Source organism: the organism of the source record quoted next, unplaced genomic scaffold (genome assembly GCF_019419815.1).
Source record: "Pyrus x bretschneideri cultivar Hongxiangsu unplaced genomic scaffold, Pyrus_bretschneideri_v1 Contig12, whole genome shotgun sequence".
NCBI lineage: Eukaryota > Viridiplantae > Streptophyta > Magnoliopsida > Rosales > Rosaceae > Pyrus > Pyrus x bretschneideri.
In genome coordinates this window covers 8,659,382-8,686,436 of record NW_025999413.1, presented here as the reverse complement: position 1 = coordinate 8,686,436, position 27,055 = coordinate 8,659,382, and the positions used below count along the sequence as shown (strand labels likewise).

The window sequence follows — 27,055 nt, the reverse complement described above, 5'->3', positions numbered from 1 at the left end:
TCAAAAAATTGACATTGACAACCTCCTAATTCATCTCACGGTAAAAGAAAGAGAGAATTCGGGTAAAATGTTATGCCTCATTCAGTTATTAGAATTGTACAAGATTTAACAGTTGTAAAGACCAATTAGATCTTTATATGTAATATCCAACTGTTTATTTTTCGGACCACTTAATTCTACCCGTTAAGAAAGAAATACCTGAAAGAAAAATTATGAATTTGTAGTTTTTTTGAGACGAATATATATTAAAAGAAAGTTCAGGTGGCGCATGCTGCAGGGTTTCTACTTTCTAGCACACAAGGGCTAAGAACCTAAGATTGCAGTCTATACCAGGTTTCAGATGCCCACATTTTTCCATATAAATCATTGCATCCCCTCTTTTCTCTTTGTTTCTTTAACAGAATAATATGCTATATCGTGGATATGCTTGCACAAAATTTTAAGGGCATGAAATTATCCTCCTTTTAACAATTTATAATTTTATTTTGAAAATTATTGCGAAGAGGAGGCGTGTAATTACAAAACAAAGTTGCATGGCCTGCAATCTGCATAATGAGATTACTTCTGCAGTGAACATGGGAGATTTAAGTGCACTTTCCATAATAGGAAATGTTCTCACGTTAGATTGTCTAACAACATAATTACATGTCTACATTCTATGAGCTAATTAGCATAATTAATATTCATACTTGATAGGTCGTTTATATTTAGTTAATTAGCATTTGCTCGACAGCATAATTCTGGTAACTAAGAAAAAGTATTGTGTCAAACACAAAGCATATATATGGCTTTGAAGGAGGAGAAGCGAGCTAGACACTTCCACAACGCAAATGAGTTAACTTATGGCAGACTAGAAGTTCCGTTAATGTGCTTTAATTAGATGATGATCATAACGTGAATCAAATTGTCAATCGAGGAGCTATAACTTCATTAATTTGTTTACATAAGATGTATAGATGTATGGTTGCTGCTGATATGTATATGTACAAATGTAGCCTGTGAATTATGCCGGATTTTTGGGGTTAAAAGTTTGACTTTGTAGCGAAAGCCTACAGCTTAATTAATTTCATTAGATGACATTTGATCATCTGTTATATTATAACAAGACATGACAAGCAAGATATCCATTCAAGAAAGAAAAAATCTTCTAGAGAGGTCGTGTATTAAAATGATTAAAGCATCCAAACTTCGTTCCTTGTACATGTAGAATTCATGATATGTATGTTTTCAATTGAGTATATATTGAAGAATAGGAGAGATTGTTTTTAATGTTCTAAATACAGGATAGTACACTATATATTTTTTAAGTCTCTTTACTTGTATAATGACATATGGCGAATGTGTTCATGTTTCGAATACACTGAAAAATCTCTTAAAGAATAAAGCACAATAATGAAACATATACATACATACATACATATACATATATATTCATATATAACTTAAGGGCTTTCATATGTAACTCTATTAATAGTCGTTCAAACTAGGCCAAACTTGCGAATATTAACAAAATGATAACAATTAACCTCCTGCACCAGTCAAAAGGAGACATCGCATATATATATAGTTAGGTAGTCTTGACATCTTGTTCGAAAACTACGGGTTGAGGAGTTCTATACAAGCAAGTAAACCCGAGTGAGCATTCAAATGATCCCGTACATATAAGAGACATCTATCATATAGCACCCAATAATTTTTTCAAGAGGATGCATGCTTTACTCATCACTTTGTTATATCATATACCTTAATCTTTTGGGTATGCCCTTATATTAATATTTTGAATTGGTTTTCCCCCTCTGATGCCAAGTTCGCTTTGTAGTTTGAACATGATTTATTTTTTGCTTTTTAATTAAAATGTTTTATGAAATTAGTATAACTCCTCACTTTCGTCTATGACAATAAAAGTTGATAGAAGTGGTTCTGAGTTTATACACTGTAAACCATTTTGGTCATTTCGTAAAAAATATGTCAATATCCTCTTTAAATTGTCATGTGAACAACCATGTGACCACGTTTTAAGGGAATATTTGTCAAATCAACCCCTCCACTGAAAGAGGATTTGACATTGTTTTTAGGGAATGACCAAAATGACTTACGGTGGATAAACTTAAGAATCACTTCTATCGATTTTCATTGGACCAAAGTAAAGTTATACCAATCTCATGAACTATTTTGACTAAAAAGACTTTTTTTGCTTTTTTTTGGGGGTCCGAAATGGAGATAATGCCTAAAAAGAAATACCTAATAAATTGTCTCTCGAAAGGGTCTTAATATAAATAGGATGGTCACAGAGATGGTAAGCCCCAACTCAAGGCCAACGACATGATTTGTTTAAAGAGTTTTTTTTTTTTTTTTTTTCTTAATTTTCAATAAAATGCTACCATTTGGCTCAGAAAAAAAACCTTTACCACTAACAGGAGGGGAATGAGGTAGACGAAGCACGCCCTCCCCTCCTCCCCCTTGTATCCCTTCTTTTTTGTTCAATGTCTTTCTTCGTGGTATAATATTCTCTCATGTTACTCAGACTTAGTTTTGAGTTCCCCATCATCGCTTTTTCACTTTTTCCTCATGCCATTTCTGTAGAATTATCAGAGAGATGGGTCATACGGCCCATTTCCAACAACACCGATATTGTCTCCAACTTGGTAAGGTTTTATCACAAAGGCCTCGGTGTTAGTTAGAGTGAGATTAGAATATTTAAACTATAAGGCCTCGGTGTTAGTTAAAGTGAGATTATAATATTTAAACTATTACTTTTTCTTTTTGTATGGCCAATGTGGGATTCAACACACCCCCTCACGTGAGACCCAATTAGTGAGTCACACGTGGAAGATCCACACATCGACAATCACGTGGAGCCAAGAGGACTCACCCTACACGCGGGGCCAAGGGACCCATGCACCATCATCGCGTGGGGTCAAGAGGACCCACACATCACGTGGCAATACAGTATGGGCTCGCTCCCTGGCTCTGATACCATGTAAAATTATCAAAGAGACGGGCCATACAACCCACTTCCAACAACACCGATATTGTTCCCAACTTGACAATTACCACCTGCACAATCCGTCAGGTGTGGGGCCTCGGTGTTAGTTAGAGTGGGGTTAGAATATTTAAACTATTACTTTTCTTTTTGTATGGACGATGTGGGATTCAACAAATTCCACTCCCAAATACCATTTTTTCCAAGATTTCTTTTTTTTTTTGGTCAAAGAAGATTTCTTATTTTCTACTCGTTGATTCATCATCAGTTTGAAGAACTTCGTTAGCATATACTTAAACGGCTTTCTAAGTTAAATCAAGATTGTTTTCGCTTTTATGCGCAATTGGATCTTTAGAGACCAAGTTCGAGTCCACAGATCTACAATTGTTAAATAGGTTCTTCATGGTTAGATGAGATGATTTCAATGACAGCACTGGTTCGATTTTGTGGTGCCTGTCAAGGTTTAGGATTATGGCTTTATTTAGGATTTTGGTTATTGTGAATTATATGAGCTTGACTTTGGATTATGTTTGAATTTGGTATAATTTTTGCTTTTTGAGATTGTACTTTTACTGTTAGTATATATCTTTAATCTCTTGTACACGTGTTTGATGTACAATTAAGGTTTATTTAATAAATAATGTTTTATATATAAAAAAAAATGCCCGTACATGTAAATTACTCATAGGGCTAGGTATATTGTACTAAGAATTGCACCCAACACTCGTTAAGATATAGGTAGATCCGGTATAAGTTGTATCCAATACGTGCATTAGTTTTTCCAAGTTGTTGTCATACACATAGAATACTCTTTGTATACATTTTATGTTGATATAGAATTTGAAAATGCTTAATTACCCTAAATTATCTCTAGTTCCCTTATGTTATTTTTGGGTGGGAGATTGTCAAGTTTCAAGGGATTGAGATCAAGCTAGTAAGGAATTGACCACAGAACGTTGATATGATGGATTAAGAAAAGCACTCTAGCTACGATCACAAAGATATGTATGATAGTTTTGCAAATCCCTTTCACACGCCTTTGTAGTGGTTGTGGGCTTTTGTAATCTCATATCTGACATTTTGTGATCAATTCCTTAATAACTGGACCTTAATAATTTGGGACTTAGAAATTCTTCACCCAATTTTAATCTTAAGAAAATATCAAGCCCTAATAAGGAATTGCTTGCATTTTATATGACTGGAGAAGGAAATTCCTATCGAGAGTACTTGTGGGACACGCAGACTCAAAAGATAAAAAAGCCAAGTTTCCCATCTTTCTATATAGGGAGGGAAAACTAATCTAGAATGCTGTCACTAAATAATTATCATATGACATTTAATAATATATATTAGTAACGCTAAGTCAAAATGTTCTATCTCCAACTGAGTATACTATAATGTCAAGTTGTGGAACAAATTAAAACAACTCTCCTAGTTTTAATACTGCAAAAGTAGTGGATTTTAGTAAATATTCTCCCTTTGAGCATACATATATAAAGATAGACTAGACAACTTGCCCAATTAATTATCCTTGATGATTCACATCAAGTTGTTAAGTCTAGGATTTCGTTTAGGTTTGGCTTTCTTTGAACAAAAGTGTAATTCTTATTTATTCTATTATGACACCAATCTTATAGTAGAATTAGGATAGTAATAGGATGTTGATGAAGATACAAAGATGACAAATGCTCCAGCTCTTTCACTAAGCAGGTTTGTTTCATCCATGTGCATATAAAAATTGCATCTTTACGATTCTTGACTAGTGTTGTTTGTCTAGTCAAGTCTGGGCACATACATCTTTAAATAGTCATGTGACACTGCTTCATATTTAGTTTAGTCGTCATATTCTCTTTTATTCATGTCCTATCAACGGTAGACGTGTGCTCACTTTGTTTTTCCGCTTCTAGCTTCGTCGTTTAGTGGTAACGAGTGGAGTGCATAAGCCCATTTAGAGAGATGGGCGAATGAACAAGTTGTCCAAAATGCCTTGTGCTAGCTGTCGCAGGAAGTGGCGAGGGCTCAGGAAGTGAAGCAAGCTTGGCCAGAGGACAAGTCTGTTCCTGCTTCATTTTCTGTTCCCGATTCAATCTTCACCTTTCCTGAATGAAAAAAGAGAGTGAAAGAGAAGAGATTAGTGAAAGAAAAAAAAAAGCGTCGCTTGGTGGGCCCCCTACTCTGGCGAATGTCTCCTCTCTCTTCTCTAAAATCTACAACAAACAAGTGGGAGAAGCAAGAATCAAACCTTTGAGCTAGCCATTTGTAACCATTTCACATAAATTTCTATAAATTTATGTAGATTTTTATCTGCTGATGATTTAGGTTTTTGGTGATATATATGGGGTTAGCCTTTAGCTCCCATTATCTTTTTTTTCTGCAGCTTCTTGAAAACCTTAGCTGCATAAAACTTCCTTCTTAAGAAGCTGTGTTTACATTCGTCTCATAAATGGCTAGAGAATATCTCAGCCTTTGCATTCATAGTTGAATATGAGCTTGTAGCTTTTATATTTAGATCCTTAGGTAAGGATTCATTGCAAATCTTCTCAATCTGTTCATGTTCGATTGAGGAAAGGTGTTTCTTGTTGCTGGATCACATTCTACATATCATTTTAGTCTCAGTCATATCTCTGGTTTCAAAAGTGAAGAGGTACGTATGAGTTGCTACTGTAGTCTAGCTTAGGATTTGAGTTTGTGTGCTTTATATCTCTCTAAATCTTAACTGTTGTTGTGAATATTCACATAAATGATTGTTTGGATCTTGATTTGATATCATTATATATCTAGTTGAGTTATATCTAACAGCTAGGATCTATTGGATGTTCTTGCTTAACTAGGATCTTGTGACTAGTCAAGTTCATGTATGTTATATAAATGTTTATATTGTTGTTATTGTTTGTCAGTGTTATTTAGTGGAGGTCCTGAGTAGAATTAGGTACTATCAGTGGCAAAGTCAAGAATTGTTTGAAGAAGGGGCCAAATTTAAAAAATTAAAATGTTATGGAAAAATGTTGACAACCAAATTCTTAATATCAAGATAATCATTCTAACGACATGTTTACAAATCCGTAATCAGGTAATATTGGAATTAGAACATCTCAAACACAAACACAAATAATGACAACCCCCAACCAAAATAATATGACCATGAAAAACTGATTAAAAAAAAAAAAAAAAAAGCAGAGAGACAACATAAGACTAAATTCATTAGACTAAAAATGGTACCTGAAACTGAAAGAATAGATGGAATGCATGTAAAATTAGGATGTGAATTTTCATGAAATGCTAAAATATAGACCCAACAGCCGTTGAGATATCCTTACTCCACTTGGGAAGCTGGAAATGTCATCAATCTTAGAAGCGGCTCAATTGGTAGCTCCATACACAACCAATTTTCTTTGAACACAAACTCCATCTCCACCTCATTTCTCTTCCCCATCCAATTATACCTATCCAAGCTCCCCATCAACTCCATCAAACAAACAAACAAACAAACAAAAACCTTTTTTTTTTAACCTTTCTTTCCAAAAAGATGAAAAAAAAAAAACCCAACAAGTAGAAGAGCAGAAAGATTCAATATTTGTAACGACCCGTCCTCAAAAAGTATAGTTTTTATAATTTTAAACGTGAATTTATGAAAATGCCCTTCGAGGCAAATACGTTGACTTTTGTTGACTGCCTTGTCGTGTCATGTAAGATCCATTTTCTTGGTGTATCCTCATAGTACTCGTCCATACGAACGCATGGGCACAAATGGAACACAATTTGGAGTTATAACGAAGGAGTTATTAACGAACAAATCGAGGACAAACTGGTCAATTGATCATTTTCTGGAAGGCTCCAGATTATTGGAGCAAAATTTGGGAAGCCACGTGTGTGGCTGTGATGGAAAAGAAATGAGAGATAAGGAAGGTGCGGACCAATTAGAAGGAGGAGGTGAAGAGAATGACCAATCAGAGATGAGAGAAATGAAGGGAAAGGATGAGGGAGAGACTCAATGAACTGGACCCCCTTTCTGTGCCCTGACACCCCTTCGTGACTCGGTTAGGACCCGGCCTCCCTATATGATTTTTCGACGGTTTTGCGCCATTTCTTCAGCAAATTAGGACACCCCATCACCTGCATCCATCATCACGACTCTTCTTCTTCGCTGTTCACCCACGAAATGATGGAATTTGGCCCGTGTTGTGGCGAGTTGAGACGGTGGCCGTGTGCCCCTCATCGGTGATCCACCCTTTTCTGAAGTCAACCATGTTGATCTCCACCACCATTCGACTCCCCTTGATCCCAAGAACAAGGCCCAAACAACCTTAGGGGTAGCGGAGCACCGGTGACAGCAAATCGAAGCCCACCATTTTTAGGGTTTCAAGTAGGTCCGAGACGAATTGGAGCTTTTTCCGGCCAAATTGGCCTTAGTCACTGGTATGAAACTTGCTCCACTCATCGAGATCTTTATTCTTGTAAAATTTGGAAATTTTTGCAGTTGTTTGATTTTCTGGTGAGTCGGGGCGACCGGCTGCCACATGCGGTGGGTGGCGCATGGAGGAAAAACCCGAGGTCCCTCCTTAGGTTTTCTGACGTGCCGAATCCAAATCCGTCGTCCATTTTCCCAAATTCTAACATTTTAGTATAGTTTTACTAAATGGTCCCTAATTATGTATAGGCGAGTTGACAGGAAGCGACGTTATCCTCGCTAGTTCGAGCGGTTCTCAGGCAATAAAGGTTATGAATAGTTATCCTCACTAGTTCGAGCGGTTCTCGGTCACTTGCTTTTACGGAATAATTATGATTTACGAAATATTCATGATTTATCAAGATTACATTTCTACTAAAGGTTATGAATTGTGGGATTTGAGTATATGATTTTATATGGCTTTCAAGTATGATTTATTTTATGGTTTTATGATTGTGATATATCTTCGATTTATGAGATGAGACTTCGACCTAGTGAGCTCCGGATTTGATACGAGTTTTGAGATATGTTTTTGGATACTTACCTAGTGGGTCATCATACGGCACATCCCTAGACCACGGGTATAAATGTCTATGGCCATATGACACAGATGATGGAGGAGTGAGATATGATATATTATATACCCCCAGCTTCACTAGCCACGGCTAGTGTCAGTATGGATTTATGTTATTTTATACAGCTTCACCTTCGAGTGATGGACATGTTATTCAGGTTCACCTTCGAGTGATGGACATGTTATTCGGCTTTACCTTCGGGTGATGGATAGGTACTGCCTTCAGGCGACTATGATACCCCTAGTTGAGTACAGCACGGATACGATTTACGATGTTTCACACATGTTTTTCACGGCATGTTAGGGTTTTTCATAAAATGTATATGTAGTATTATGTATATGTTTTCAAAACAGGGGGTTAGTATGCTCTAAAATAAATTGGTTTCTGTACTATTAGTATTATTATAAATTATGGTCCACTCACTTTTTCTGGTTTTGTGCCCCCTCAAGAGTTAGGATCAAGGCACATGATCCCAGCGTCAGGGCGTTTCGGCTTAGTTATGCTCGAGTCTTCTCAGTATAGATATCATTTCCATGTTCGTATCTTTTCTTAGTAATTCTTTCATATTATTCTTAATTAGTTGTATGCTTTGAGCACATTCCTGCTTTGGTATAATCGTTCTAATTGTATATATTTTATTTGTATGCATGTTTAAATGGCTTCTCACCCTCGAGTATCGGTCAGCACGTACTTACCCTGGTATGTGGAGATATCGGAGTTGGGGCATGTCAATATTTGGAGAGCAAAGAGAAAAATTGGAAATTGGAGATGGTAGGTTTTGATAAGCTCACCGTGGTTGATGGTGTTTTTGAAGACTAGGAGAGATCTCGGCAAATGGGGGTCACAGTCACCTAAACCCTAAAAACCCTAAATCCTAAACTATAAACCCTAAGTCACAAGAATCTATGAGAAGGGAGAAAAGAAGACCATGGTGTCGTGGGGGTAGAAAAAGTAGAAAATGGAACAGTTCTGTGCAAGTCCAGAGGAATCAGAGGGACAGATTCTCGCTGTTAGGGTCGATTTCCAATGACCGAAGATGCAACTGCACCTTCTTGCTCCCATATAGCTTCGCCACTAGGTACTATAGTGTCTATTACTATACATTATTACAGGCGATTTCGACTAGTGCCAATTTCATAGGTCAATACTTGTTAACATGAAAATGTCCACGTCTTTCCCTTTTCATTTCCTCTGTTCAAAATAATATATAATCCATTGGTGGAGCAGCTGTTAGCTTGAACAATACAGGGAAATGAGTTTTTTTAATGAAATTATTTAGTGAAAAAGCTTAAGGTTGAATAGATTCCCTTACAATCTAAACGCCTTTAGTGGTTGGATGCAGTCAAGAATGCTTCTGACTTAATTTATAGGAAGAACCCTTCTTTCACTTATAAAGTTTGCAAAACCCTAGTTTTTGCATACCGCATGAATTTGAAGGGTTACACACACGCACGCAGAAATTAACTGAAAACCTTAGAAACTAAAAGTGATTTAATAAAATTGTTTTCGTTTTGAACATTAATAGTACATTGGATGAATTTGTTTTCCTAGCTAGGATTAGTGATCTTGTATTTAGTTTGATAAAAAAAGGATATGTACTAGACAAATTCATTTGCGGAACTTGAACTTAAAAACGGTGAGCTTACCACTTATATGATCCACAGTCAAACACACTAGCTAATTTACAGCATATCATATATGTTCTTCGTATCTTCCATATATTTGATTACAATATTGTGAAGCTATTCACATTAAGAAAATAAAACACGATAAATTCTATCTAATTTTTAATGTGCCATGAACAAGTCTATCGAGGGGGAAAAAAAAATTCTTTTGTGTCACTGAAAATATTTGCTTGCAACGCTCTATCATGTGATCAAGTTTCAATTTGCAGGGGAGATCCTTCCCAAGTCTAGATTAGCTATTTCTATAGTTTAAACCAAGAGTACAAGGGTCTGAACACATGCGCAGCTAATTTGTTTGGCATGTTCAAAGTGTTGAATAATCCCAGAAGAAATTTGGGGCAAAAGACCTCCCATACTAATTTGTAGCATTTAATTGCTCATATTCTTTAAACCTATATGTCATGCATGCATGATTACTTGTTTCTTGACTCCAATACTAAAATTCTTTGATTATATAACACTAATCAGATTAATGCAAGATCCGGTGCTGAATACTTTACCCCCAGATCAGCCAAATCTGAGCTCTTTTTATTCTAAAGAAAATACATGTCAACATCCTATATATACTTTATGTCTATTTTGTGTAGGATTACTGCCAAGACCTAACAAATAACCTGCTCTTCATTGACCAAAACTCCATGCCAATGGCAATGTCACTTGTCAGATACAGATTGCGTGCTCCTTTTACCATTTGCAAAAGAACACTAAATTGTCAACAAACTCAAGCTACTTCTTCAATATGGTTGGGCCTAATAATTATTTCTCTTTCGAGTGATGCCTTCCCCTATCAAAAGCCGCACCACAAAAAATATTCCAACCATGTCAAAGCATATGATGATACATTTCATATGATATATATCCCTGCTTAATTATTACTCCACTTTTTCCTATTGGAAATCGATTCGAGCAAATATCTATGCATTTTAAGGTGCTGCTCTTCTTCTAGCTAAACTCAAATTAGTCAGCCTTAACCATGATCAATTACAGAATGATAGCTTATTCCAATTCTTCAAGTCAACTGTAAATTCAATAGAGTGACACATATGATTTCCGGTTGCACACAAAACTGATGGATCCATCTAATCATGATTTCTTTGATGCCAAAGATTAATTTCTACATCAGTCATATCAATTGGTCATGACATTTTGTTGTACAGATTCGGAGCAAAACACTATGTACCAAACGATTGTTGGTCTTAGGAATATATTATTTGATTTCATTATTGATGGGTCATTGTGGTTTTACACTGTTTAACTAATAGCATCTCGTTATACAAATAGTTGTAGCCATGTTTTTGGTCAATATAGCCATTTTGATTAGTGGAAGGTCGTTTTGGAAACATATATGGGACTTACAAATATTTATTAGTTTGTTATATACACACAAAACACTATGCACCAAACTATTATTTTTAAGATTTGCTTTTCTTTGGGTATTCTTGCCATTTATGGGTTGATTTGGCTGTGCCTTGGCATTTGCGGATCCATTTTGAATTTGGTTCCTTCACGGCGGCTATTCTGATGGTTGTTGGTCAGAGACATATGGCGTTAGGCTGTTTCTATTTGATAGGGATTAACGTTTTAACTTTTATCCGTTGTTTTTATTTTTGGGCCTTCTGCTTTTGTGTCTTCTTGTATCCGTTTGCTGCTGGTGCCCTTCACCAAGTATTTTATTTCTTGCATATTTTTGTACTCATTGAAAATTATAAGTTATAACTATGTGGATACGTGTTTCCTTAAAATGAGACTGGAAAAATTATAACTTATTACAATATAGAATTTATTCTAAAAATACACTACTAGTCCCAAGTTGAAACCAAAATTTATATGACTTCAAAGAGGTTATTCCATTACAGAGTATTACTTTAAATAGGTTTTACTGTATATTAGTCATTCTAAAATGTTATATTATTGCAATTGGATCTCTACCACAATAATGGATATGAGTGTTGTCTTTACATCACGACGTTGGTTTAAACTCCATCGGCTCCCTAATCTAATAAATCTGCCGTCTAAAAAAAAAATGTTATATTATTATTTATTGTAAATAGGATCGTTGACCATGTAAATCGTGTCATACTAAATTAATAAGTGATAATTGCTCGCATCTCATTAGTTTATAATGTATGTTCGTGCATGACATGCATGCCTACAAAATAATGCACCCACCTAAACCAATCAAATCCGACACAAGCGGGAAACTTCTGTCAATATTGAAGAACTAACAACTTTTTCCAATTTAAAATCATTGGACTAATTAATATATGAAATCATATACAACTTCATGGATAATAAGAGTTGCATGCAGCATATTGCACAATCAATTATGCTTCAATACTCCTAATATGCGTGATGTTTCAATCTATGTAGCAGGTAGTAGCTGGGTTCAATTGGACGATTGCCTCCAATTATTGTCTTCATTATTTGTTTTTGTTACATTGAAGAGTTACGAATTTTGAACCGAGACTCTTACACATCACTTTACCCCATGTTCATTATTTTACTGAATGCAAAATCTCGGGAATATCCTTTCAATATGTGTGTGTGTGTGTGTGTGAGGTCCGTTTTATTTTCTTTAAAAAAAACCTAGTACTTAATATGTCCTCATATATGCTATTGAACAAGTATATTTTGTATACAACGATATTTTGAACATTGATATCGAAATCGTTCTTTAAAATTTTAATATAACACTTCTTATAAGTGAAGATAAATATCACTTAATTATAATACTAAGTAAATAATCCATCTTTGCTTATTCATACAAATGAGTTTAAGGCCTGAAATTGAGATAAGTACTTTTTTACTTCTGGAGTCATTTGGAAATACTTTTAAATGACTAGAAGCATTTTCAGAAAAAATATTTTTGGGTTTCAAAAGCACTTGATATGCTTTTCGGAAGAAGTACTAGTTGTATGTTTCTTTCAAAAAGTATTTCAAGTATTTTTTCATGATTCATTTACTTTTTTCAAAAAAATCCAAAAACATTTAATCATTTTAAAGTATTTCTAAACAAGGCCTAAACCCTTTAGAAACACAATGCGAGATTCATACAATCACTATTGCATATATAGATTAATAATTTTGAGATAAAAACAAACCAATTTGTTTGTCAATATATATAATTATCATATGAAGTTGGTATTTGACCAACCTTTTAATCTTGATGGGGATGGGTTTGACCGATTTTCAGGAAACAGGAAAAAGGGCAACCACAAAATTCGGGGGTTTCCGCAACCGAGATGACGTGAGGGGCCAATCAGCAAGACATAGGCGTGGGAAAGGAACAGAATGTCGCTCCCACGTGCCACATAAGGTCAAATGACGGTGCCCAATCCCTAACACGTGTAAGCTTGGACATCTTGACCACCACACCACACCCCACCCCCCTATGTGGTCCCAGACCTAACTCCAGATAATACACATACAATGAAAGTTATCATTCAAATCAGAAGGTCATAAAAATGTCACGTAGTAAAGGCTGTTGCATTCTAATTTATGACCGAGCATCGCGCGACATGTTCACATTCCTAAGACTTGGGGCGAATACTCACGTTAATGGATAGTGAGTGTTTTGGAGTGCTTTGGGTTTATGTTATAAACATTTGTCTTTTCAGTTTTTTTATTTTTTACCTTTTGGATTATTGATGGAAGGAAAATATAAATACAAAAATAGGGATGAAGAAGAGTAGATGGAGGATGACGAGAGACGTAGAATAGTGTAGAAAAACACACAAACATAGAATGAAGCTAAAAACAAAAAACGAAAAAAAATTATTTAAAGTAGTTTTCATTTTAATTTTTTTTTTTCACTCTTCCACTACTCTTCTTCATACCTCTTTCATCTGATATACTTTTTTCATATTTCACACACAAAAAATGATATTTTGATAATATTTAATTGGAAGGAAATATATAAGAAAATGAAGAAAAAAACCTATTGCTTATTAGCAATATTTTTTTTTTTTTTTATCAAAGCTTATTAGCAATTGAAACTGCCAAGTGTGCAAGTAGCCAAAAGTAGCTAGCTAGCTAGCATCCCATCAGATCAACTCTTCTCTCTCTCACTCTCTCTCCCTCTCCCTCTCTCCCTCCTATTAATAAGAAGGCAAAGATAAAAATCAAACCTAAGGTTCATTTCCTGTAAAAAGAACAAAGCAAGAATCTCATCCCCATCTCTCTTACATCTCTGAAAGTTTCTTCTTCTTCATCTCCTTCATCTTCTTCTATCATGTCAAATGAGAAGAAAAACCCTTACCAGTATGACCCTTTCGACTACAACCACCATGAGATCAAGAAATCAAGCTGTCCATTCTTCAACTATGGTACTTCCTCCTTATACCAAAATCCCTCGCATGACCCACAAACCCTAAATGGGTTTGGATCTGATCATCCTAATTCGTTCATGAGCTTTACCGACTGCCTACACGGATCATTGGACTACAACACCCTCTCGAAAGCCTTCGACATGTCGTGTTCCTCATCGGAAGTCATTTCTCCGCCGTTAGATCATGACAGCAACTCAAACAAGCAGCAGGCTGCGGCAGCAGGTGTAGGAGATCACTCAGTGGGGACTAATAGTACCACTGAAAACCCTTCCACACCAAATTATTCCTCAATATCTTCTTCCCCTAATGAAGCTGCTGGTGCTGTTGCTGTTGCTGTTGATCATCAAGTTTTAGATGAAGATTCAGATCATAAGAGCAAGAAAGATAAACAGCCGAAATTAGGGTCTGATGGAGATGATGAAGACAAGTCAAAGAAAGGGTAGGTTTTGTTTGGTCCCTTGTTGCAAGATTCATGGTAAAGGTTAATTAGAAGCTTTAAGGTAGATATGGATAAATAAGGTTCCCTAGCTTGACTGTATTTTGTCTGAAGGTAGACTTTCAAAGCCAAAACTTTTTAGTGCATTTTTCTCCCTTGTGTCTTTAATTGAAGAGATATTTATTTAATTATTCGCTTTCATTACTTTCCTGATTAACCCTAAGCCCTAAAAGCAAAAATGGGATCTGTATCTAGAACCCTAATCACACACACATATATACATGTATACAATATATGTCACTTTTGGGTACAAACAAGTTTCAAGAAAATCTATATATCTAATTTTCTCAGATCATTGTTGGAAACTGGCAGGGTTTGGTTTATTTGTTCTTTTATTTCTTTTATTAGGTAGTGCTAAATGTTGACTGAAGTTTCTGAAACTGTATGATTCAGGAACAAAGCAAAAAAGAAAGAGAAACGGAAGAGGGAACCACGGTTTGCGTTTCTGACTAAGAGTGAAGTGGATCACCTTGAAGATGGATACAGATGGAGGAAGTACGGACAGAAGGCAGTCAAGAACAGCCCTTATCCTAGGTTAATATATACCGATTTCTTAATTTAATTCCAGTACCTGAACGTACATTCCTGCAGGAAATAAAAATTCCAACTTATAATTATTTAGTAAACTAATCTCCAATTTTTCAACAGCCGTTAATTATTTTCTTTTTGGCCAGTCAATAGCCGTTATTTGATGATGAAATGTTTGTTATATGCAATTCGTATCTGTTACTGGCCATTAGTATATGGTTAAATAATTTGCACTTAGATTATGAAGTTTTTATTGTATAACGACTCTGAGATAGGGATTTGGGTTGAGCTATAATTAAGTATCAAATTCGTCACTCATAGTAGTCAAAATTTGAGACCTCTGATTTAGTAGAGAGAAATATTACTAAACTGAAGTATTAGTGGGTGCATCTAATTATGAAGTTCGAACTCTTTATAATTGATTTAGTATATCTTACGCTATATGCTTATTATGTTAGCCTTCAAATTAAACCCTAATAATCATGTAAATATCTGTTTTAATAGCTAGCTATTGATCTAGCGGTTAATTTTCGCTCCACTTGCATATGTTCTTTGCATACATATTTCCTTTTTCATTTCTTTCTTACAAAATCATATTATATAACATGAGAAGTGTATATAATTGATACATATAGTGAAATCTAGCACAAGTCCTAATTATTATTTGCTTAAATTTTCAGAAGTTATTACAGATGCACCACACAGAAGTGCATCGTAAAGAAGCGTGTTGAGAGATCATTTCAAGATTCATCAATCGTGATCACAACATATGAAGGTCAGCACAACCACCAGTGTCCAGCAACACTCCGTGGAAATCTCAATCTCAACGCTGTCGGAATGCTGTCACCTAATTCACTTTTGGCATCGGCATCTTTGAGCGGATCAGCAAAATTTTCACATGAATTCTTAGCTCAATTTCTCCCAATGGACAACCAGTTGCAATTGCAAAGTCGTCAACATGATCATCCACCAAGTTCAACGTTATACTCAACCCTCATGAGTCCTCATCATCATCATCATAATCAGCAGCAGCAACAGCTACCTGCTCCTGACCATGGTTTGTTGCAAGATTTAGTTCCCTCATTTAGTCACAAGCAAGAGCCATGAATATTTGTGAGTACTTTTCGAGTCGATTGGCGGGCAACTATATGCACCAAAACTAGGATATTTCCAGTACTGTACGTAAATATATCACTGCAAGTAGTACGACATTTTATCTTTTGGTCTAGCTATCTCCTTATTGCAATACTTTCTTGTATGCACGCTTTCTGTGGCCCTGATCTGTCTCTTTTTCTCATAAACTTTTGTACGTAGATTTCTTAGATGGGCTGAGAAACAGTATGGCTTTCAAGGAATTGCATTCAGTGAGTACTAGTATATATAATTCTGAGTACTGCAGTGCATATGTATTGTTCCTGTTGTCTTAAAGTTAATCTACTATAAAGCTTCTCAAATTGTTAGTGAATGAAGGTGCTTTTTTGAAGGAATGGCAACCTGTCTAGCTACTCTAGAGGGCTAACTGTACGTGAGGAGATGGGCTTAACTGCAGTGCATATATGCATGTATGCAAATATGTATATATAGCTGCCATTGGAAAACGAGGGCTTAACTGTAAGAAATGGGGTTGATTAACTTGATTGGAGAGCTATGGTTAGACCTACATTTATTGGAGGATTAAGGTTTTCTGTGCGTGTTAGCGTTCAAATAGCTTACATATATATATGCATATTTTAATTTGATTAAGAAAAGGCTTCTAAATATATGTGAATTAGAGCAAACCATAATAATTGGTATTGAACTCGCCTAGGAGTCAAACTTTTTTTATTTTTTATACAACGATATAATTACACTAAGAGATAGGAAAATAAATTGGTATTAAACTCGCCATTTATGTGGTTTGAACCTAAAACTTCTATGAAAAAAAAAAATATCAGTAGACCGTAGTACTAAGTGGCAACTTAAGATTTTCTACTTACAAGTGAGGAGGAATACCACTAGACCATACTAAGTTGCAGGAGAACTAAACCTTTTCCTTTGTTTTCTTTTTAGAATTTATGCCTGTTTAGGTTCTTCTAAATTGAGAACATCCTTGAATAAATAGACAAGTTAAGTGTAGTTGCATTTTCTAGTAGTATTTCTCTATGTTCAAATCTCGTGAATGACGAGTTTGATACTATCTTATTCTCTTATCCCTTAATGTAAATATATTGTTGTATAAAAAATGTAGTTGCATTGTCTTCTTACTAGTGGAGACAATTTACTGTATAAATAATAAAATTCGTTTTAAAGCAACTACAAATCAGTAGATAGCGGATGTATTTAATAATTTTAAGTGTATGTGCGGAGACAAATTACGTGACAAATGGATCGATGCGGTATTGGAAATTTACTAAACTTATAATCCGTATAGTATATGCGTAACACGAAACTACCATACCACTTAATATTACCAGATACCAACACACAAACTTCCCTTGTCGTCGTGGAGTGATCAAATAATATATAACGCCCAAAGACTTTCAAAGGTTAATTTACAAGCAGAATAAAAGTAATAAAACAAAAACATGAATTTCGTGGCCAATTGTTGAGACCTCTAACACCTACAATTGGCAAGAAATGGGTGGAATGTTGGGTGAAGAAGGTGCATGCATGATATTCTATGAGGGGCTTGTTATGTGAATTGAAAATTAATTAGAGAACTTTAACGAAAAGTTTTCGATATTGTTTACTTTAATGAAAATCTATATTTTTACACTGAAATGTTAATCATGGTACTATGAGTAATGCTATTCATACCATGTTTTTGTACCACATTTCTATACCACTGGTATCTGATGTGGACAGCCACATCATTTTAAAAGTTTGCAAAAGCCAAAGAAATGAAGGAGAAAGACTCCTCGTATACCACAATTATCATTTAATTAACTAGTTTTTCTTAATTAATAATTATTAGTTTATTAAATAATGAACTAAATTTAAAAATCTGATTAATTCAAATGATATGGTTGTCTACATCAAATGTCACCTAAGGTGATATGAAAATGTGGTACAAAAACATGGTATGAATAATATTACTCTAGTACTATTCACTTTACCCTTTATTTTGTCCATATCGTTAAATCTCAAAGTTTTCAAACCTTTTTCATTAGTTTTCCTTTAAAAATTATCACAATGCAGTAAGTTTGGATTGATGTGTAAAATTTTGTAATTTGAATGATAAATGCACAAAGGTAGAAGAATCCATGTTGTTTGTGGTATTCGGCCTTTGATTTATATATTGGTGTGACTGGTTGAATCTGAGAGAAAATTAAATGATGTAATTGGATGGCGGCCCGAACCAATGTAGCCCATGTATTAGAATGGATAGCGCACTGGATATAAATCCAACCCAATTTTGTTGGCTCGTTGATTGTCTTTGAGCATCTCCAAATGAAATGTCAAATTTTAAACATAAAATTGAATTTGACAGCGTATGTGATATTTTGACATCTTTTAAAATTTTGTTCTCCATCCGGTATGTCAAATTAAATATTATTTTATTACACTATTTTTTTTCTTTTATTTTATTAAACAATTATTTTCTTACCCATTTTGACATCTTTCAAAACCCCCGGATTTCTTCGCCTCACACCTTCAGCCATGGAAGCTCTGCAAGCTTCCCTCCCGCAAGTCCCTCACACCCAATTAGAACCCGACGCTAATAAAATCAAATGCAACCTCACCAAGAAAGGCTTCCCTCCCACAAGTCCCTCACACCCAATTCGAACCCGACACTGATACAATCAAACGCAACCTCTGAGAGCAGTGCGGTGTACGGCGGAGAGGAGCTGAAGAAGAAGGAGTCTTTCTTACATCTGGCTTCTGCGTTTGGCTTTCTACTTTTCTAATCTCTGTTCTCTCTCCGGTTTTCCAAAATTCAAGCTTCGGTCTTTCTGGCTTCTTCGTTTGATTTTAGTTTCAACGTTTCCCATAAAAAAAAAATTAATAAAAAAATATTTGAAACTGCTGTCAAATTTGACAGCAACCTCTTTGCTGCCAATCCATGTTAGCGCCACATAGGAATTGGCATTTCGGTTGGAGAATATTAGTGTAGTCTTTTATTATTGACATTGTTATAGTTTGTGTGGACATTTTGACTTCTCATTTGGAGATGCTTTTAAAAGTTACATCATGTAGGCTTAAGATAGTAAATGGATTATCACTTAATATTACGGTAATGGTATTAATTTTCATTTGTAAATGAGAGATTTTAAGTTCGATTCTCAACTAATATGAAATTGAACCACATTATTATGGTAAGCCTATTGTAAGGCTTAGCCCATTCCCCCACCCCCTTAGGTCATCTCCAACCATAAGAGTTAAACACAACCCCATCCAGAATTATAGGCCCCCAAAAAATTTATTTTTAAATGAACAATGTTAGGCCATACTTATATACAATCTACAACCGAAATGGCTAAACATAGCCCCCACAATAATTTATTAGGTTTAAGTTGATATTTTAAATTTATTGGTTAATTTAGTTAACCTAACGTTGAATATTTTCAAATCTAGTTGTTGAATTTGAATTTGAATTAATTATTCCAACTGAGAAACTGGGTTCCAAAAAATGGCTAAGAGTGGAGCTACATTTGACCAGCTTGATACCCCTTTGGCTAAATAATTGTCTGGACTCTGGTGAGCTCTATAGAATTATAGCATCACCATCGGTTGGAGATAAGTTTTTAGACAAATCAAGTCATTTTTCAGCTTTTGGACCTTTAATCATCTCTATTGAAAATGACCTTAGTGTAAAAACTACATATGGTTACATATTTTTTCTACATCTATCATACCGTCTTTCTTTCACCACTCTTCTTCGTTGTTCTTTTCCTCATATCTTTGTTCACCCACATTATTTTTATGAGCTCAATTCGCTTAGACTTGGAATGATGTGCAATACCCGACCAAAACAAAAAATGATTTGCTGCCGTCCACGTTTATCCAACCACATACTGGAAAAAATATCCAAATGATGACCGTTGGACGAAAAAGTCAAAAGCTAGACAGCACCCTCAGAATTCAAATGTAGCAGGCTTTAAGGGGACTTTGTTGCTGTATCAATGTATTCCAAATATTTAGTAACGAAAAAATTTCAGTATTATTCAGTTTAATGAAAATTTTTATTTTTATATTAAAAAATCAAACATGGTACTATTTATTTATTTTATATTTTATTTTGTCTTTATCGTTAAAACTCAAAGTTTTTAAATCGTTTTTCTAATTTTAATTGTTAGATATCTATTTAAATATACAAAATTTAAGATTTAACAGTTAAAATACTTGGAGCATCAAATTTTCATAAACACCAAAGAATTTTTGATCAGGTTTACCCATTCGATGATCTATGACCATGATTCATAAGTCTCTCTTTGTTTCAGAGTTCTTTGGAAATGAATGAGGATCCTCGCTGGATCCTATTTGTGAGAATTCCGGGATCCTTTAATCACATCTGATCATCATATATCGTATTGTTAATTTTTATCAGCTATTATTTACATTCAATTTTAAATAAAAAAATTTATAATAATTTATAATCACATAATGTACGATGAATAAATATAATTAAAAAATATTCGAAATCCTCATAAAGAAAATCCAACAAGCATCCTCCTGGTGTGGAAACATAGAAAACACTGACTAAATTTACAGGCCCACAGCAGAAGTGCTTGTTTGTCAGGCTGCAGAAGCTGACCGATTAATGCACTGCATTTTGCATTCCACCCTTCAATGTATTGATGGCTCATTTGACCAAACTGCCAACCCAAACATTGAAAAATCAAGTTTCCAAAAAAAAAAAAGAAAAACATTATCAAGTTTCCAAAAAAGAAAAAAACATTGAAAAATCAATGCATCTTCCTTGTGTTCCTTCTTATTAGCCGCTACATTTGAACTAAACTTTCTGGTTGAGAAAGAGTTGTGTAATGCAAGTAACTTGGGTTGGACCACCTTGTTGATTTCTTTGGACCATTCTTGTGTGTGTGAGTACATTGTGATTTTGAGAAGCTAGAGTAGAAGCTACTTTGAAGAGGTAGATACGTGGCTCGGTATACGCAAAGGACTCATTCGTCGTTATAGGCAGTTTCACGTGTGCATAAATTATTCTACTTGAGAGGTAATTTTCACACATTATTTTTAGCTTCTCACACATCTCTTTTTGTTTTTAGTCATCAAATTGAATAAATCAAACAGAAACAATATACATGATTAAACAAAAGTGTATGAAAAGTTAAAAACAGTATGTTTATCATTCCCCAAGTTACTTATGCATAAGTTGTGAGATTGTTTACAAGTAAAAAGAGATAACTCGTTAAATGTAAAGAGCCAATCAGAGTTATTTGTTAATGTTTTGTTCTTTCTACCCCTAAAAGAAGATTTCTGTTAAAGCGTTGCTCCTGGTTGCTTAACATACTTTATGAGACAATGCATTATAGTTTATAACTGACACCATCATTCAAATGTACCAAAGAGGAAGACAACATAACTGCATAAGGGGGAAAGGAGAATCTTCATCAACATTAATCCAATGCTTCGTTTTTCTGACAGAAAAATGATAACTTAAAAAACAAAAATAATGAAAAAATAAATAAGAACAATAGGAGGAGTCATTTCACCATCTGAAGAAGAAACCCCACTGGTCCCCAAGCAACATATGTACAACAAGAGTCTCCGGTCTCCCTCTCTCTCTCTCTCTCTCTCTCTCTCTCTCTCTCTCTCTGAAAATTCCCAAATTATGGAGTTGGGAGCACCTCTTACGTTCTTCAAGGACCGGGATTGAATGGTTAAGGATCAAAATGCGCTATCTCCAATCCGAATCCTCTCTTAGATTTTTTTTTTTAGAAATTTTGTTGGAAAGAAACTGAGATTGTGTACAGTCGACAGGTTACTGAAAGCTACTCTGGGAGGTGAGGAAGGAGTATTGTTCACCAAGCTCACGCGTTTGTCAGTCCTATTCATGACTTGTCCCGGATATTTGGCTCTCCAGATCCCCTGCCTTCTTTTCAATGTCAGCTGAGGCAGAACTTTCCTTCACAGATTCCATATCCATGCTGGTTGTACGACTCTTTCTGTTCCTTCGATCCTGAATTGTACAAGTTTGCAAAATAAGATTCGTAACACCCCCCCCAGTTTTTATAAACATGGGAACAAATATGAACTTATAACTTCATCACCACCATCACCACATGCTAATCAGTTCTCCGCATTATACGTATGGCTAGAATGAAGTAATCTAGGAAAAGTGTTTTGTTAGTCTAAACACAAATTCATAAATGGGATTGCACAAACTCCATGTTTAGATAAACAGTCTAACAAAAAACCATAGAACATAATAAAACATCTAAAAGATTATTTCCAGGTAAGATAAGGATTCGCACCTCACGAAATGGGTGTTCATCAGCTTCGAGCATACGCACAACCTGGCTCATTTTTGGTCTGTTCTCTGAATCATGATCAACACACCGAAGTGCAACCAAAAGGGCGCGTTTTAAAGCACGCGTACTGGGTTTAACTTCAAGGTTTGGATCCACAACTTCCTCTGCTCTTTTTGCACCTACCATCAATTTGAGCCACTCAACTAGATTGACCTGCCACAAGTATTTAGAAATTCTTCTTAAAATTCTGTACATAACAGTAAAGCTTTCATAACCGGTAAGGACGCTGCCTCCTGAGGGTGGGAACGAAGGAAGAGCATTGAAGGAAACACTCTCAGAAACAGTAAACAATATTTCTGAAAATTGTGTACCTCATTAGCAGGGCGGCCATAGTCCACAGGATCCCTTCCTGTAACTGCCTCAAGCAGGAGGACGCCAAAGCTGTAGATGTCGCTCTTCTCATTTAACAAGCCAGTATTAGCATATTCTGGTGCCACATAACTGCATAAGGGATCGGTTTTTTGCTCCAATTAGACGATAAGTTGCAGATAAATTATCATGAGTTAAAAAGCATATGAATTTACATACCCAAAAGTCCCCATGACTCTAGTCGTGATGTGACTTTCTCCTGAACCCAAGAGTTTGGCCAATCCAAAATCAGAAACCTTGGCATTGAACTCGTCATCAATCAAAATGTTGCTGGATTTAATATCTCTGTGGACAACTTTTGGTTCTATAGCTTCATGTAGATAAGAAAGCCTGCAATTCAGTACGTAAATCAGTTTTCGAAATTGAGTGGTCTCACTATTAGCTAAATCTCAAGTGGAATTATAAGATTAACAATACAAAAGTTAAATAAGAAACATATTTTAGTTGAAAGATGAAAACTTACGCTTTAGCAGTACCAAGAATCACCTTCATGCGAGCCTCCCAAGTAAGGGTTCCATGATGGCGCATGGCCCCATGTAGCCATTGTTCTAGGTTTCCATTGTTCACATATTCATACACCAGCATCCTATGCAATAGATCACAACTTATCAAGAACAACAGAAACTGAACCGAAAACACAAATGGCAAGCTATATCATAGGCCGAAAAAGATAGGGGATGAATTAGACAGAACCCATACTAATGTGAAATATTATGTTACTAGACAAGGTTAAGTCATCAGCACTAATATAAACAACAAATCAAAATAATACCTGTGAACACCTTCTATGCAGTAACCCAAGAGCCGCACAAGATTCTTATGCCGAACATTACCAATGGCCTCCACTTCAACCCTAAATTCTTTCTCTGCCTGCCCCCTACGCACCAGATAAAAAAAGCATCTATAAGAAGCAGAAGAAGAAAAAAAATCTGTGTTTCCGAAAGGCATTGTGTTAACAAGATTGTGCACTTGAGTTTAAATCCTTACAAGTTATTTAAGAGCTTTTTCACTGCCACCTCAGTTCCATTGATCAGCCTGGCCTTGTAAACAACCCCATATCCACCCTCGCCAAGCACATTTTCTGCAGAAAAACGATTTGTTGCAAATTGCAGATCTCTAAGAGTAAACCAGTGGCCCCATCCAAGATGAGAACCTTCAGGCAAGCCAATCAAAGGAGAGGCTGTAATAGGTCCTCCATATGATAATGATGACTGCTTTCGCCCAGTCCCAGAGCTTCCTTCTTCCCCTGACTGCGAACTAAGTGCTCTCTCATGATGATAAATTGAGCTGCACTGACTCATGTTATCAGGATCACTTGATTTGCTCGTGCCCAAATGAACTAACATCTTCTCTGATTTCTTATCACTTGGTTTATCATGTTCTGAAAGAAATAAATTATCAGGGTGATCATGGGTACCCTGAGCCCCCATCTTATCAATGTTGATATCTTTAGAGACATTTGGTATTTGGGTGACTGGGAACTTGTCCACTGATCGTCGAGACTTCCTCCGAAATGAAACCCATATAGATAAGAAACATAGGATCGAAACAATAAATGCACCAACACATACACAGATCACAACCCATAGTTTCAAACCCAAAAACCCTATCTTCTTCGATAATTCTACATTCAAAGAACTTCCGGATGACATTCTTATCCTCCTCTGGATGCTATATATCAAATCTGGCTTGGTGTTCTGACTTTCAGTGCCCAGAAAAAAATCAAGACATACCAACCTGGACATGAGAAACAAGTCATGTAACTCAAATCGCAAGAAAATGATCACGCAGCTGTTGAAGATTTCTTATTTCATCGTAATCCTATGTAACACTCAAATTCCACAATAAAAAGTACTCGAAAATCCTATCGAATCAATTTTACGACGTTAAATTCTTAGCTTAGTCTTCAAATATTGATCATATTAAAGAACAACCAAAGTAACGCAAAACGGGGGAATCTGATACAATAACTGCTTGATTATTTTCCAACAAAAAAAAAAAAAAAATTACTTAGCACCTTGATTAGACTCGCATTTATAATTCCCCAAGATAAAAACCACAGTAATATTTAAGCAATACTTTCTTAACAAATGAAGCAAACTAACATTTGACGTACAAATTAAATTCCAAATCTATCACAAAAGCGAATCAAAATCTCATACAGAATCACTTATAATCCAAGCAAGAGACCAATAAAGAGAAATGTGAGTGATTCTATCTAAAAAAAAGTGATTCCAAGAGAGAAGCACTTACCTTTGCACTTTGCAGCGATCTAAGCTAACCCCCTTGATCTTCTTCCCTGAGCAGCCAGAGGAGCAGAGAAGGAGCTACCTTTTTAACCAAGAGAGACCCAATGGGCATAGAGAGGCCAATGCAGACCTGAAAAATAACACAAAAAACCCACCAAAACCCAGAAGTCCAAAAAGGCAAAGGATTTCCGGAGGATTAGTTTGCAAGTAGAGATCGAGGAGGGATGTGGCTTTCAAGTGGGCCAAAAGAATTCAGAAAACCATAGAAGTTTGAGAAAAAAAGGGGGAAGAAAAAAGAGGAGGAGGAGAGGGAAGGACAGACAAAAATCTAATCTTTGAAGGGAAAATGTGGGGGGAGAGAGAGAGAGGGAAGGAGGGAATTTGTGTGTGTGAAATGGGGTGGGATTTTAGAGGGTAAAAAAAGAAAAGGTGGGCAAAATGGTTGGTGGGTGTTTATGTCTGTGTGAAGGAGAGGGGCCTCAGCAAGCTGGAAAGGAAGCTTGGTTTGCAATGGAGGAAACCAGAGAGAGAGAGAAACAGTAAAGGGAAAGCAAAAATAAGGTGAACAGAGACGGGGAATTAATAGCTGGTTACGAAAAAAATATTTGAATAAGCTACAAAAGTAAAGTGGCAAACATGTAGAGAGAGATGAGAGAGAGTCAACCCAAACACCATCAACCGGAGGGAACTGCAAATCTAGCTTGCCCCTGATGTTTAGTTTACTTACCAGACTGTCCTTGTGTCTTAAAAAAATCCTGCTTGAAATCAAACCTTGTGTAATTCTTCGACAAACGATACGTTATTTATAAAAACGCTTTTATAATGGGCCGGCAATCTATCAATACTATGTCACAACTTAGCATCGATATTACTGTAAAACGTGATGATAAAGAGATCATTTTTTTAAATTATATTTTGTAAATCGCATGATACGACGGTTGATAATTAGATTTTTTTCTAGTATTTTTCTATTACAATATATGAAAACTAATAAAAAAAATTCGAAAATTTTGATTTTTAACGAAAAGAACAAAAAAAAGGATAAAATGAATAGTATAATAATTGATTTTTTAATATAAAAATATAATTTTTCGTTCAAATAAACAGTACCGAATACTTTTCGTTAAACTTCCTCACAAATATATCATTGTTACGTCAATGTGCGTCGAACCGGGACCTAAACCTCTGCCAACTATTTCAGGGAAAATGAGAGGGCAGTGGCCTGTGATTACATACTTAGAAACTGACAAATAAATTAGAGGTGGAGGTCCATAAAGTCATAAACTTTACGTCCAGACTCAAACATAAATTTGTTTTTATTAATAAGGCACTCACAGCTTTGATAACTTTGTCAATACACAAGTCGATAATTTATATTCCTTTCCCATTAAAAAACAAAAACAGTCTTGCATTTTCTCTTGAAGGAAACAAATAACACACCAAATGCTGGACCATATGATCTAGTTCTCTGTACTAGGTAGCTGGTTTCTTGAGTTTTGATCTCTTTTTTAATCAATTAATTAGGTTTAAAATTTAGAAACACCTTGAACAATTTGTCTTCTTTTTGGTAAATAATCCCCAACCATTTGTCTAGGTTCACTGTTAAAACATTACGAATTAACCATAGATAACTTTGCTTTTGTGGATTGATGTTTCAGAAAGTTCATCCCTCATGCTCTAATTTAAATCATTCATGTAAATGATTGGATAAAATTATGGAATTTAAATGTCAATAATCAAAGTGTTTTGTGTGGCAAATTTTCCTTAGCCATGATTTTCATGCCTATCCAATCCAAAGAAAGTTTTTACATGCCATGGTGAAAAAAAAATAGTACCGTTCACACTCATTTTTACCTTCTATGCACTTTTGTTAATTTTTTGTTGTTGAACCTCTTCGATACATCAAAGTCGACGGCCGAAAAT

The 27,055-nt window shown here is 35.4% G+C and overlaps 2 protein-coding genes across 2 annotated transcripts; one reads left to right on the top strand and one right to left on the bottom strand.

Annotated features, from left to right (window-relative positions):
• The first annotated feature begins 13,759 nt into the window (after positions 1-13,759).
• LOC103947434 (WRKY transcription factor 71) lies at positions 13,760-16,507 on the top strand. The gene is made up of 3 exons (XM_009358340.3): positions 13,760-14,457; positions 14,908-15,048; positions 15,723-16,507. Exons 1-3 carry the CDS (start codon positions 13,922-13,924, stop codon positions 16,147-16,149), a joined length of 1,104 nt encoding a protein of 367 aa, XP_009356615.2. The 5' UTR covers positions 13,760-13,921; the 3' UTR covers positions 16,150-16,507.
• Positions 16,508-21,570: 5,063 nt separating this feature from the next.
• Positions 21,571-25,906, bottom strand: LOC103947433 (probable receptor-like protein kinase At2g42960). The gene is made up of 8 exons (XM_009358339.3): positions 25,137-25,906; positions 23,871-24,620; positions 23,656-23,760; positions 23,347-23,469; positions 23,043-23,213; positions 22,826-22,955; positions 22,458-22,667; positions 21,571-22,162 (listed from the first exon to the last, which is right to left on the bottom strand). The coding sequence occupies exons 2-8, from the start codon at positions 24,533-24,535 to the stop codon at positions 22,031-22,033; spliced, it is 1,536 nt and encodes a 511-aa protein (XP_009356614.1). The 5' UTR covers positions 24,536-24,620; positions 25,137-25,906; the 3' UTR covers positions 21,571-22,030.
• Positions 25,907-27,055: the final 1,149 nt, after the last annotated feature.

Bases quoted from the DNA above. Each gene is read 5' to 3' on its own strand.
- LOC103947434 (XM_009358340.3), top strand. From the start codon at position 13,922: ATGTCAAATGAGAAGAAAAACCCTTACCAGTATGACCCTTTCGACTAC. The intron at 14,458-14,907 runs GTAGGTTTTGTT...TGTATGATTCAG, and splicing joins GAAGACAAGTCAAAGAAAGG to GAACAAAGCAAAAAAGAAAG. The intron at 15,049-15,722 runs GTTAATATATAC...TTAAATTTTCAG, and splicing joins AAGAACAGCCCTTATCCTAG to AAGTTATTACAGATGCACCA.
- LOC103947433 (XM_009358339.3), bottom strand. From the start codon at position 24,535: ATGTCATCCGGAAGTTCTTTGAATGTAGAATTATCGAAGAAGATAGGG. The intron at 23,470-23,655 runs GTATTATTTTGA...TCTATTGCATAG, and splicing joins TGCATAGAAGGTGTTCACAG to GATGCTGGTGTATGAATATG. The intron at 22,668-22,825 runs GTACACAATTTT...TACTTGTGGCAG, and splicing joins ATGGCCGCCCTGCTAATGAG to GTCAATCTAGTTGAGTGGCT.